At 37.9% G+C, this 14,311-nt stretch overlaps 1 protein-coding gene and 1 long non-coding RNA gene across 2 annotated transcripts; both read right to left on the bottom strand.

The window, feature by feature from the left end:
* Positions 1-2,526: 2,526 nt before the first annotated feature.
* hmgn2 (high mobility group nucleosomal binding domain 2) lies at positions 2,527-12,265 on the bottom strand. The gene is made up of 6 exons (XM_088932024.1): positions 12,065-12,265; positions 10,143-10,178; positions 9,683-9,709; positions 9,348-9,398; positions 4,791-4,868; positions 2,527-3,225 (listed from the first exon to the last, which is right to left on the bottom strand). The coding sequence occupies exons 1-6, from the start codon at positions 12,077-12,079 to the stop codon at positions 3,190-3,192; spliced, it is 243 nt and encodes an 80-aa protein (XP_088788150.1). The 5' UTR covers positions 12,080-12,265; the 3' UTR covers positions 2,527-3,189.
* On the bottom strand, positions 7,168-8,175 carry LOC148820624 (uncharacterized). The gene is made up of 2 exons (XR_016094103.1): positions 7,904-8,175; positions 7,168-7,533 (listed from the first exon to the last, which is right to left on the bottom strand). It is a non-coding gene; the product is annotated as an uncharacterized LOC148820624 (long non-coding RNA).
* Positions 12,266-14,311: the final 2,046 nt, after the last annotated feature.

Below are 14,311 nucleotides of genomic sequence, written 5' to 3'. Positions count from 1 at the left end.
CAAAATTGGGCTGGTAAAGAGCTCCTAAGCAAGCTGAAAACACTGCCCTTTAATGTTTAATGAACACAAAACGCCACTTGGTTAGAAAAATGGAGGGATAGTTGCATCCAAAACAACAGGGTTAAAACGTGCAATAAAGTAAATGTCTTTCCCTAACCTGCTATCCTTCAGAAAACACCTGAATGTTTTATAAGCATACTAAAGAGATAATTGATTTATTCCTTTCAGGAGTCACATACCCTTGGATTCTGCTATAAATTGCTAGTATCACATGTAAATACCCAACTGTATAAATTCCTAGTATACCTACTACAAAATTGGAAATTTCAAAACTTTTCTGTTCATTGCTCAATGGCTACTTTCTTAGAGCAATGAAAAATGAAGCTGACAGGTATCTTGCAATTGTATTTTCTGCTCTTTTTTATAAATCAATGATTTCAATGGGCACAGCTTCTAACACTTTTTAAAAAGTATTTGTAAAACAAAGTGCTTTGACATCATTATTTAAAAAAATGCTCTTGCTAGAACGTAAATGTGACATGTTTAATAGACACATAAAAATGTTCAGAAAAAACCTGTTCGGCCAGTTACCATCACAGTTGCCTCAAGGCAAGTGCGATAGTTGTTTTTGTTACAGTGGCAAAACTGTTTTTACTGAAAGGTGGTCAGATTCAAACGGACACTTTTCCATTCTCAAGAACAAGTGGCTCCCATGGACTCATCACAATACTGTAAACAATAGGCCACTGGAACATGCTGCCATCTGTGAGTGACCAAAAACGTACTGTTTGTACTATGGATACTACATCTAGACAATTTAACCAATAACAAATCACAGAACACCAGACTTCCAGGAAATCCCAAAGGGAAGAGTTCCATTCTAAATCTAGTAGAATATGAAACCAAGTTTTCAGATTTGCTTAATAGCGTATTATTGGTTACATTTATTAATGGTCAACCTGCAATCACATTTACACCACAAATGATACATTAATTTGCTTTAAGATTAAATTGGGGGGTCCTTATTGAAAGGGATTTCTTGAAAATGGATTCTCCAACCACAGAATGTTGCTGAGGTATGCTCTACAGTCAAAAAATCAATGGGAAATTTCACTTTTGAGCTTCTCTTATGCCCCTGTTAATAAAAAGCAAGCACTCCCAACTGTGTCAAACCTCAGGTTGAACATGGCATTGTTTGAGCTCGTCATGAGCAGTAGTGCACAAGTAGCATAGTGACAAAACTGGCTGGGTTGAGATTGTTAACTAGGGCTCAGAATATTGGCCAATATATTAACTCCTGTGACCTGCAGTGGCAGCCAATTAGCACCATCTCTCCAGTTCAGTGCTGTAGTTAGACATCCACCTGTTTCTCTCCTGAGAATTCTAGCTGTTTCACATTAAAGACCTTGCAGCCAAATATATAAACCTTTTCTTATTTTTGCTGTTAGCTCAGGGCCTTTCTAAAATAAGGCACTATACCTAAAACTGATGATAGGTTTTTAAGTTCACCAAAACATACTATTCAAGTTATATTCTAAACCTTTTAACTTTGCTATAACAAGATAAACCTGTTCCCAAGATAGAAAAAAATGTCTTTCAAAGTTTTTAATCTACAATTTATGCACTGGAAGATAAGACTTCAAACCAATATACTTACAATTCATGGCGCTTTAAAAAGGTAGAAGACTTTTAAAAATGTTCTTGCAGACTTAGGAGGAAGATTTTAAAATCACATTTCACTAGTTTTACTCAGAACTGGAAAAGAGACCCTTTATGAGTTTAAAAAATTTTTTCCTGATGTCTAAACCAGTGCCTTCAATTAAAAAATGACTTTCAATGTCCTTCCATGCCCTCAATATTTTACATTACTGAAGATACCGATTTAACAAGCACTTTAGTATTTATACAACAGTGAAACAAGAATTAATCTAAAAAAATCTAGCTAAAGCCATGTAACATAAATGCTTTAAATAAGTTTCAAGTTGTTACAGTTCAAATGTATTTTAATAATTATTTGATATAAAGACAAGACAGATACTTCTACCCCAATATAGTTGGCTGCGCATTTAAACACAAATGATTGGGTTGCTGAGAAAATTATGTTAAATTAGAGGTGTGTGTGCGCTTTAGAGAAACTAATCTTCATGAAACGGCCCAAATAACTGACAATAAACCAAGGTCAGAAAAATATATTGGGCAAGCATAGTAAATTAACCTTTCAACTTTCAAATACTCCTTTGATGTATCCACTGAATATTTTTTGCTTAATGTCTTACAAAACTCACACTGCATTTTTATCTCAAGTAATACAAGTTCAGTAAAATATATGAACTTCTACTGCTCAGAACATTTGGATAAATGAGAAAACTATGAAACATGGCTTTATTACAACTGTTGATTACAAATTGTAGGGCTTATTCAAGAAACTGTAACATTTAATTCCTGTTGTGATATAGTAGTGAACCAATACAATTTTTATGCCATTTCACAAAAACGCACACAAATTCCAAATAACCAAGCCAAAGAGACTTTTCTGTATTTCTTTTATTAATGCAAACTTGCAAAGAACGTCACGATTTTTGGGAGGCTGCCTGAAGCTTCCTTCCAATCTCTACAAAAACAAAACAACTCCATCGGTTTAAAAAGACGTTAAGTTCACATTTTAAATTTAACAAGAGGGTTGTTTTTTTTTTTTACTTTTTTGCCATTCCTGCTGTTCTTTACTTTCATTATATGTGGATGTGCTTGGATTTTAAACTACACATTTGTATCTACTTAGCTGAAATTATATATTTATTAAAAAAACATCTGATAGGGAAAAAGGTTATCCCTTCAACATCTACTTTTTAAAAATATAAGTTAGCTGCCTTATGATAAGGTTTGGTATTTAAACTTGTATTTTAAAAACCAAAATGTAGAGAAAAAAATCAACATTCAGCAGTTTTATAACTTTATTACAAAGGGCACGACCTTGCTTTAACATTGTACGGACGGAGTTTTTCTAACAATGGCATAAAAAAAGTTTTAAACTAACAATAACCCCTTTTGCACACAGTTTCAAATACATCAAATGTAAGCTAACAATGGATTTCTAACAACTGCATTTTTATATAAAACTTGATAAAAAATAGTTATTTCAAACTGTACAGTCACCAAGTACATAGAATTATCAAAAGATTAAAACGCAGTTTACTTGGCGTCGCCAGCCGACTCGGTCTTCTGTGCCTATAAAAATAACAAAGGTTCATCACTGAGTCAGACACTACATATAAAACACTACTGGATAGGACAAAAACCTCTTGTCTCTGAATTCAGCCAAATACAGCAGTCAGTATCATTATCAAGGTAAAAAAGTTAATGTAATTCTGAACTTCCAGTCACCTTTTGAGACCATTTGAAAAAATCCTATTAAAAATACACCAATTAATATAAACTTTCGTTGCTTTCATAGACTAATCTGTGAATTTATACCAATTGTGTTTAAAATATTTTCCATTCTCCTCTATTTGGACGTACTGATGTTTAGGTGTTCATTCTAGGAACCATTCAAATTTTTTTCTGTTATAAATTTCAAGGTCAATGACACTGCACTGTCTCCGCCTTTGTAAGATGAGATTTTTTAGGAATACTTCTGTATTGAGAACAAATGTCACATCCATATTTTCCAGTTCTTATAAACATTAAAATGCAATTTCACTGTTAATAGAACAAAGTTTTGCAAAGTTAAAACATTTGTGACACTTTCAGAGGTATCAATCTGATCATTTGAGGACTCTGAAATTCTAAACTGCAATTCAGCTTTGCAGGTAAGCTTGTGGGGCAAAGGGAGAGAGATATTCAGGGAGAAAAATACAACTCTGCAGTTACATAAAATTCCACCTCTTGAAAAGATTTATCCACTTGACTAATAAGTACACAGTAAAATGAAATAGAAAAAGCTAGAGTGAAATCTAATTTTCTTCACTCAGAAAGTCTACTATAAAACTTCAGAAGCTGATGAAGTGAAGAAATTGAGGGTGAAGTGTTATCAAATACAGCTGTTCTACTTCACTGGATCAAGTTCTCTGTCACAGCATCAAGCCATCTGTAAAACTTCAGATGTAATTGTTTTTGATAAACTAGGCTAAAAGAAACTAGTACACAAAACATTACTATTACACATGTACTCTCTTGAATTTGAGGACATAATTAAGTTTAAACCACTTTTTTGTTCTGTAATAGAATCTAATAAAATGGAAATGGAAGAATCTAATAGAATAAAATAAAATGGAAAATACTTAAATCCAGGCATTGAGAGCATATCTAGAATTTCAGCAAAAACAAATATGGCAAACGCACATCTAAAGCTTTCAGTTTTATACACTAACCTATCCTAGCAACTGGGGAGTGCATGTGTAAAAATGAATTTTCCTATTTATAACTTATGTTTTAAACAACATTCTGTAACCCTAATAATTGTGTTTTTGATCATACAACATGTTACAGCAAAGAACATAGATAAGCCTACTACTGCAGTCACGAGTTCACCAGTGCAGACTATTAATTTATTTCCTGTCCTTATCTGTAGTGAAGACATAGTCCAGCTACAAAAACCACAATCCAGTGAAATTCCAGTGAAATGTAGACAGCGCACTGTGGTCAGTGGTCAGGGGGTAAATAAGGACAAAAGGGGAGAGGGCAATCACCAAGCAATCAGCCTACTGTAGTCCTGGAGGCAGCCTGAGATCAAACCGTCTCTTTTAACACAAATCACTAATGGGTGTGTATTAAGGTGTGAGCGGATCACTTACCTGATCCGTCTTGGCATCACCATTTTCAGCAGGGTTGTTTCCAGCATCACCTTTCCCCTTTTTCCCTTTAACTGCCTTCTGCAAAACAAAATACTTCTTAAATACAGTACAGGAAACACACTGGAAATTACAGAACATATGAACCAATCAGCTACAATTTTAATGTATTTTATCTCACAGAAAGGATAAATTTAAAGAAGTACCAACAGAACAACAGTTAAAACTGAACTAAACCGCTAGCCCCTTACAGGCCACTTCTGCCTAGAAGAGATGTTTGAACATCCTGCATTATCTTGGAAAGTATAAACAGAACAGGCCTGGTCCAGGAACTCAATCCAAGGTAACCCCTTGGGCATCAATATCCAAAAGAAAAAAGTGTATTTCCATCAGTATAAGTAGTGATGTTACTAACCTAACAAGATTTTTTTAGTCTTTCAAAATAAGCTTTTCTCAGCCTTTCAAGGTAGTCCATCTTTTTATTAAAAACATTTATTAATAATGCAATACACACACTAAGCAACACACAACATACAAGTCACAATATTTACAAACAAGGTATGCATCTTTACTAGGTAGTCCATCCTTAATGATAAGCTTGTTTAAATCCTTTCAAGACAAACTGGCCACCAGACTCATGGTCTCCACAGCCATCTTTACCTTTGTTCACTATATATCAAAGTGGTGCCCAAAATGACTCAACTACTTTTCTCGCTACTTAAAAAAATGCAAACAGTAAGACAACCAAATTCCCTGAACTAATCAAACCACTTGAAGTTTGGAATGTTCATGTAGCCAACAGTAGTTTTGTCGCTGACTTGTTTGAAATGGTGCAAATGTCTAAAAGAAAAATAATGAGGCTTTTCTTTCAAATTAGTGTTTACTTAACCAAAATTTACTTTTCAAAACAATATGTGAAAAAGAAACATAAGCACAAAATGGACCAAACTATTTAAATCCATAAAGTACATAACATCGTACATATATCAAACAACACTAAGTGCACACAGTGAACTGCGGCATTATTTGTTGCTGAAGTCTTTTTTTAGATTTTTTGGTGCCAGCAGTGGCTCCTGTTCCACAAGGCGGAAGTGCTCAAAGGTCCTACTTCTTTTTCAGACGTATGTGCCACTTTTCGAAGCAGTTTCTGTCAACAATTAAGCATAAAGGTATGTTGCAACCTTCAAACCTCCAGGGCGTTTTCATCCTGCGTTTTTCCTCAGTGCATAGTATTTACGTCGAATGGTGGACTTCAAAACAGGACTTTAGTACCACACCCTCTGTGATAGCTACAGGGACACACAGCGCGGGTTTTTCAGTGCTTGGACAGTTCTCCTCCTGCTCCTCAACCCCGATGTCAACAAGCTGTTTACACAGCTCTTCTCAGAAACTTTGAGTAAGCGCTCGATATTTCTGAATCCGAGAGTTCCTTGTTAAGGATGTCAGTTATGTCAACGAGGTGATCGAAAAGTTTCTTGTACCAACTCATGGTTTTCTGTGCCGTGTTGTAATGTTTAATAAGGGCATCTGACAAATCCACACCTCCCATGTGCTGATTGTAGGCCTTGATTGGCTCAGGGACAGGTACAGACTTCACCCTCCAAGTCCCATCTTGGCTCTTCACTCGTCGCTGGACTGTTTCTCCTTTGTACACTTTATGGATGAAACTGCACACTGTCACTTCATGTGTGTCCATCTATTTGGTGAACAGCAGTTCACCACTCCTTATTCAGCGCAATGTCCCTCTTTCAGCTTTCTTAGGGAGATCATTTTCTTTTGTGTATGGGAAGCCCCGAGAATTCTGCCTTTTTGTTCCACAAGCTCCAAACTTCTGTTTGTAAAGCTCTCGAAACAGTTCTGTGCTGGTGTAAAAATTGTCAACATACAAATGGTACCCTGTGCCTAAGTATGACACCTTTATAAGGTTCATAACACAATCATAACTCAGTCTTTTACCAAAAGCAACCTGAGATTTCCTTGTGTAGATACCGAAGTCACAGGTGTATCCACTGTTAGAATCTGCCAGCACAAACAGTTTGAAGCCCCATTTTGTTGGCTTTGCCTTTGGGGGTGATAGTATGTCCCACAGGCTAGGAGCAAGGAATCCAAAAGAGGTCTGAGATGGAAAAGGTGATCCATATTTTTGAGTTCCTCTTGTCTGATTATTCTTCTGATCTTCCTCTGGGTCACTTATGTGTAGATTCCAAGAGATGGCTTCAAATATTTTCCTGGACATAACACTACAGCAGAATGGAATTCCATATGGCCTACGCAGACTGCAGTAATCTCTCACACTATGAGCTGTTAGGAGCCCCATCAAAATTATAATACCAATGAAATTGTTACATTCCTTCACTTAAACAGGAACCCAATGGTCTTGTTTTCCCTTAGCCTTCTGCTCAGTGTATTTATTTGTTTATACACAGACTTTGTACAACATTCATACTGAAAGAAGGGTGGAAAAGGTCTAGCGGGGAATACTTCTTTGTGGTGTCCAGTTGTGGTCCAGGTGTACGTGCTGGACAGAAGCGGAACTACACAGGTTCCACATCTTCTTCCCTTGCACTCTTCCACCTCTCCTCAGAGTCTGAGGTTGAGCTCACCCTGCTGCACACCAATGGTTCTGCATACATGGGTGGTGGGCTACAAGGATAAGGTGTAGGAATCAAATTGCCTTCTCTTCCTCAGAGGAGCATTAGTACTCAGATATGTGGAGGTAGTGGGGGTGTCTTCTTCAATCTCCTCACTGAAAATAAAAAAATGAAATTTAGAAAAAACATAATTGGAAATTTCCAATATTATCGTTGAACTACAGACAACATGTTTCTTTCATCTCTATTTGATGGACAGGTGACACACAAAGGAACACCTTGGCCATTGAAAAGCTAAGAAAACAATGAATCTAATGTAAAAAAATGTAACATGCAAATCTAAAAACTTTTTGGTAGATCACAGATGACAATACATGCTAAAATGTATTTCTGTGTACACTGTGTGACTCAAATAGTAATATTTACATTAAAACATGCATAAAATCTGCATAACAATAATAACAACTAGAGTAATTATAATGCTATTTATGGTGTTTATTATTATATGAATAATATTATACTTACAAATCCCGAAGTGGATCTAATCTATCTTCAAATGCTGCTTTGGAGATTGAATTGGCGCTCTCCAGACCAGAAAGCTCATCGTTTTCAGCATCGCTGTCAGTCTTGCAAATCTCATCGCAAACTTCAGGAATATTGTTCTTTTCCTGCTGCTTTGGTTCTCTGCATGCCACTTTTTTTTTCTCCATGCAACGGACGTGAAAAAGTGTCACAGAAGTTTTAAACTTTCGCTGCTGTGTACTGATGCGCTTGCTCTTTCTTATTGAAGTGGGTCTGAAAGGTTATATGTGTTGATAGATCATCGCTGGATTAGACTACAGACAGCCTCAACATATCACCGGGCAACTTTAGACTACCTCTAAATCTCTAATGGTCAGATTTTCACTGAGTGACAGCTAGTTCACCTACTGAAGCAGCAAAACACACCACCATTCAATTGCAGCTTTTATCATACCAGGAAGGACTGGAGACACCGCATAGGGGATATCTCAGTAATGGAATCGTGTGTTTGGAAAATTCCTTTGGTGTTTAACTGTAATGATGCAGGGTTTTTTATTTAGGCAATCCTATGAAATATAAGATATGTAATAATATTTTCACTGTACAAAACACAAACCTGCAGTATCCGTTCATTATGTTGACAACATCATGTATCCTACTCAATCAGGAAAATGGTTTTTCATGTAAATATTGTACTGCCAGATTGGGATTTAAATATACAGTCTTGAAGTAGAGGGCGTGTTGTTTCTTACGATATATAGTTTCCTATAGTTGTTCTGCATTTCATTTGACTGTTAAAACTTGATGAAAGCGATTATTAGGATTGTATATTTTCCCATTCCACCCTCTTTAATACATCTTGTTTCTTTATTTTCACTGCCATGAAAACAAATTTAGCCACTGGAATTACAGGACATGGGAGATCACTTGCACACGCAACAGTGTGTTCCGATTACAAAATACATTGTGATGATGTGAAGTGTAACTTTCAGGCACTGTCCCACAGAAGTCTGTTAGGGTATTTAAAACAAAAGAGTGACAGCTGAAGAACCTTCATTGTTTCAGATCAAAAGTAAAATATTTACGAATACAACCAAAATGCTATCCAGTAGTGGTTGGTGCTTGCAGTAACGGCACTGCCCATAAAACACATGAGTAACAACAAACAGTAACTGCTCATTTGTCACCATTTAAGCAAAAAACATTTAAGCAAAAAAAATGAACAAAGGATTTCCCCTCCTTGACACTGCAGGAGTATCCATGGCTCCCAATATCACATTCATCTGGCACCCTACCACTCAACAAGGCACCAAGAAATTAATCCAACTTGCACTCAATCAACTGTAAAACACAATCCATTTTTAGATTTTCCCTATGCCAAACAAACATTTGAATGATTACCACACTTTTCAGGTGACAGTATTATGTAAAGAAGTAGATGTCATACCTTAGGTGCAGTCTTTTTGGGTTTGGGCTCAGGCTTTGGCGGAGCAGGTTTCTAGTAACCAAATAACAAATATTAAAAATACTGAAGTTACTGCACAAAACCATTTAGTATCCATCACTAATGAAATCCAGACCCCATATGATGAGTATTTCAGTTTAAAAAGATACAGAATCAACACTGTGAAAGGAAAGGTGAAGAAAACTATAACACATTTTTGCACAATTTCTGATCACATCTGCTGAATCACTAGCAATTTTACCACTGAAACATGCCACAAAAGTTCAAGTAACCTTATATGCTCCATAGCACCCCAAAGGTTTAAAAAACATACTTACAGCCAACAACCTTGCAGAACGTCTTGGCTGTGATGTAGGGGGAAAACAGAAAAACATTAGAAACCTCTTAGTTTCAATCGTAACTAAAAACTGATAAAACATTAAAAAGTCTGAAATAAAAAAACAGAACTTCACTGAGGCTTATTCAGGGGTCAGTTTTTGAACAAGCAGATAAATCGGGCTAGACACAACCAAGTTTTTCTGCTTAGAACACAAACTGCATACGATGAGCGAAACTGTGATTCAGTGTGCTTATTCTTCAAGGGATGTGTGTGGCATGTGAAAAAATATTAAGACCAGATCAACACAGAGCAATGACATGCAAAATCGACATAATTGATAATGGCTAGATTGGCAAAACAGACGAAAAAGAACATACAAAACTGATGAGAACACTTTCGATTACAGCCAATAAAAACTCAAAATGTCTCTTCTGGAAACTTAAAATTTAATTACCAACCTCTTCCTTAGACTTGGTAGATTTATCTACTTCCATCTAAAAAAAAAATAAAATAAAGAAATTGTGTTATATAAAGTTAGTCAACTAAAAACAAAAGTTTAAAGACATTTTAACAGTTGTTTTGTGGATTGCACTCAAAGTTGCAAAACGCTCCACAAGAAACCAATAACCTACAAGATTTACAATCGATTCATTTAGAAACGTCATTACATTATCTGCAACATAAAACTTGTTTTTACCAACTAAAACCCTTTCAAAAATAAGTTAAAAAATGGAATAACACAAAATATGTATTTATAAATACGCGATGGACTAAAAAAGCCGCTTGTTTTTATCCTTTCACATTCAAATGTTATTTTTATCAATTATGTTGCAATCAGAACCTACTGCTTTTATAAAACTCTTCTATAATTTAGCGGCAAGTTCAATGGATGAAGACAAGGATACCTGGCAAATAATGCATATTAATGAGGTCCCGGGGTGGTCTTTTACATGTTTTATCTTTTGAACAGTTTCATATCAAACTTAATCAGATATAAGATCGGTTTTATCGAAAACGCATAAGTGCACATCATCACTTTCCGCGTCCCAGCAGCTGCGGCCGCACTTCCGCGGCACTGTTTTTGGCGGCCGCTGAGTTGGCGGTTGAAAATCTCCCGCCCATATTCAAATTCAAATCTGGTGCTCGAGCCCTGCGCGCCTCCTTTATTCCTGTCAGCGCGCGCTCCTGCCCAGAAATACCGCTGAACAAAAGAAAACTGCACTTTCTGCACAACCGTTATTTCTCCTAAGACCCTCACACGGCGAAGGAGACGCACTCCACAAGATTTATTTTTCACATCCATTTTTTTTCTCGGACTTTAGTGTAAACGTGCTCGTTTTAGTTCTGACTTAGGGAGAAGGAAAGCTGGACTGCACGGCGAAACCGCCCACTTCATATTAACACAAAAACACCAACAGGAAAAAAAAAACCCAAGTCGTCTATTTTTAATTTCGAAAGACGAAGCGCCTGGCAACAAACTCGGGTTAAAGTCAACTTGACCGACCCCTGCTTTTGTAGTAAATGTTCATAATTAATATTTACCCCAGGAATAAAAAAAAAATCGATCAACTAATTATTCAACCACCCGAATTGAATTTAAATGTCTCAGGAAAGGCCTTCGTAATAAAATAATTTCATTTTCCCAACTAAGCGTTAGTTTGACCGAAACAACAATAACAAAGATGGCAGCCCGAATAAAACCGAGTAGGTAGCTTGAAGACCAGCAAGCAAACGAGAAAATAAAAAAATAGCTTAATAACGCGGTCCTAATGCGCTGTGCCGAAAAAATACATTTTTCTAAAAAAAAATCTAATTTTACATTTATCTTAGTTAATAATTCAAGATTACTTTATTTTTTAATCGATACATTAAAAAAATTAAAAACCAAACTTCTAACGACGCTTGTAAAATATTTTAGATAACCTACAAACATTTCAAAATTTACAATTTGTGATCAAATTAATATAAGGTCTTGCGCACATTTAAGATACAGATGAGAAAAAATAAGGACGTGTGCTGTAAAAAAAAAAAAGATAAAACGCAGCTCTTAAAATTGTGCCAATGCCCAGCCGGAGAGCGGTGTCTAACCACATCACAGCGCGCCAAGACCCCAGTGCAACTTATTTTTTTAAATAAACTACCACGCATGTATTTAAAAATTAAAAGGAACAAAAACAAATAATTTTTAAAAGCGAAATGACATTTTCGGAAATATTCTTTATAATTTTGACAGTGCAGATGTCTCATCTTAAAATGCTGCAAAACGCTTGCAAGAGGTAAAGGAGTTTCTACTGCACGAAAAAAACAAGCTCGGTAATTTCAAAATATACATTAACAATATGGATAGTTGCTATACGATACAGTTGCTGTATTTTCATACCTTTCTTTTAGGCATCTTAACCGCTTTCACTTGCAACACAACTAGCAGAAAAGGAAAGCTCGTTCACCGCTGCGGGCAGGTCCGGAGGAAACCGTTAAGCAATGGTAAATGTAATATAATGGCTGTATCTTTTATAAAGTTTTTATATAGAAATATAAGATGGAAACCGGTTTGAACCAGATTTTTGCATCTCGGACGCAGGCATTGGCTGGAAACTGCATCACATGCTAGGGGGTGTAGCACCTCCCTTAAAGAGACAGGCGCCTTTTTTATGCAGTTGCAGTGCTCGGCGTGGACGGGGCGATCGATATGGCGCTGCTGAGTTACATTTATGACGATACAGTGCTACACACCCGAAGGATTTGACTACTGCAGTGTTTAAGATAGATAGCAATGTGTTCGACATCGTGGACTACTTTGTAATCCTACCATTTGCTGCCTATTTAATTTAAATACTAAATTACAAATTAAACAATCCACATCCCAGGTGCAAAAATGTACTATACTGTCCAACAACATTCAGTCATTTCAGAATCAAGGAGAGACTTAAGCACTTGATTTAAGGCAACATTTAAATCTTTTCTCTCCTATAGCAATGGGAAATCTTTCACCTAACAAAATAACTTGAAATTGATTAACATTAACAATTTTAGAAATGATAGGTTGAGGTCCTAATAAAATGTGTAGCTCAAAGTGTGTATTTCACAGGTGGAGGGGCACTTATGCATGGAAATGTGCGTCTTCACTGGGACTTACCTTCCAGGCATCACGCAGCTGGTAGGATAATGACTTTATTTGGCTAAAAATAACAGTTCAGTTCACAAAAGTCAGGCTGTCCATTTCACATTGATTCTGGTGAAAGAGGGACGACTGGTGCCAGAGAAACCCACAGGCAGAGCCATGTTCCACTATGGCGCTTATCCACTGTCTCGATGTCGGTGAAACGGTGTTCTTCGCTGTCGTGAGAGGAAGAGAAGCCCACTGCAACCACCCACAGCACTGAGAGCTGCAGCTATTGCATGGAAGAGTGCGACTGACCGGCGACACCGATACAGGACAGCACACGCCCCTGCCCCTGCCCATTTAGAGAATGCAAGGGGAGGGGGCAGGGGAGTTACAGGTCCCACAAGACCTTGTCAAGCCTCCCCACTGCTACAGTCTACTGAAACCCCAGGATGGGTACGGACCCTTCCGACTATCAGCCTCCACTCTCAAAGCAGCTTAAAGCCCACTTGAAGCCTGAAGCCCCAGCCCCTCAGCAGGGACGCTGCGCTTCTGGACTGGAGAGCATGGCTGAGGGCTGGGCCTTCAGAGCCGGAGCTCCGAAGCTCACCCGGGCTGCGTGGCCCATGGGCTCGGAGGCTTGGCCAAGGTCTCGCCAACCTCGCGCTCTGGGCTGCGTCACTCCCTCACCTGTTCCGCCCAACAGGAAACACTGCACAGCCCCCAGCCAGGCAAAAAGATTGCTAGTTGTCAGGACGACAATGTAGGATTCGGTCACTTGTTTTAACCGGGATGAGCGTCTGCATGCGACAAGCTAGCCAAGCTTAGCAAAACCGAAAACATTCTTCTGCTTTGACCGTTCCCTCTTGACCATACTTAGTTGTTGAGGATGGATTTCACTATTATGAAGAAAACATCAGGAACATATACAATGCTGTTTTCACAACACACTGTTGTTGCAAACCTGTCAGGGACAAGTCTGCTTCAAAACAAACACTCCTAACAGGGGGGGGGCACCCATCTGGAGGGCCAGAACAGTGCTCCTGGGAAGATCAGGTACACCAGTTCAGCAGATCTGGAGCAGACAGGAGCTCTCCGAACCCTCAGGAGCTCTGGCAGTCTGAGAGCTTCCATCAGAACACACACCGCTCCTCACAGGTGGGAAGACAACGACCCACTGCCTTTTCAATTCTTTAGATGCTGTGGTTTAAAACCAAACCGTAATACACTTACAAGACCTTTGCTGTGCTCTTAGAATGCTGGCTGAAGCCATGGAGAATGAAGGGCTTTTTGCAGTAAAGACCACATTACATTTTGTGAACCAAAGATACAAAATCTGAAATGGCATTTCGGCCAAAACGCTGCTGAAAATGACAAAAGTGCTGCAAAAAAGAAAAGAGAGGGGCTTGATCCATACACGCCACCGTCTCCACCTGGCTGTTATTGGGGGGGTCACAACATGATGATCGAACAGCAGCCGCAGACACCGCGGACGGCGTTTCCCCCAGAGCAGAAACAGCCCTC

The sequence above is a fragment of the Atractosteus spatula genome, chromosome 14 (assembly GCF_055471065.1).
Source record: "Atractosteus spatula isolate fAtrSpa1 chromosome 14, fAtrSpa1.hap1, whole genome shotgun sequence".
In the NCBI taxonomy this organism is placed as follows: Eukaryota; Metazoa; Chordata; class Actinopteri; order Semionotiformes; family Lepisosteidae; genus Atractosteus; species Atractosteus spatula.
This window is presented reverse-complemented; position numbering and strand designations above follow the sequence as displayed.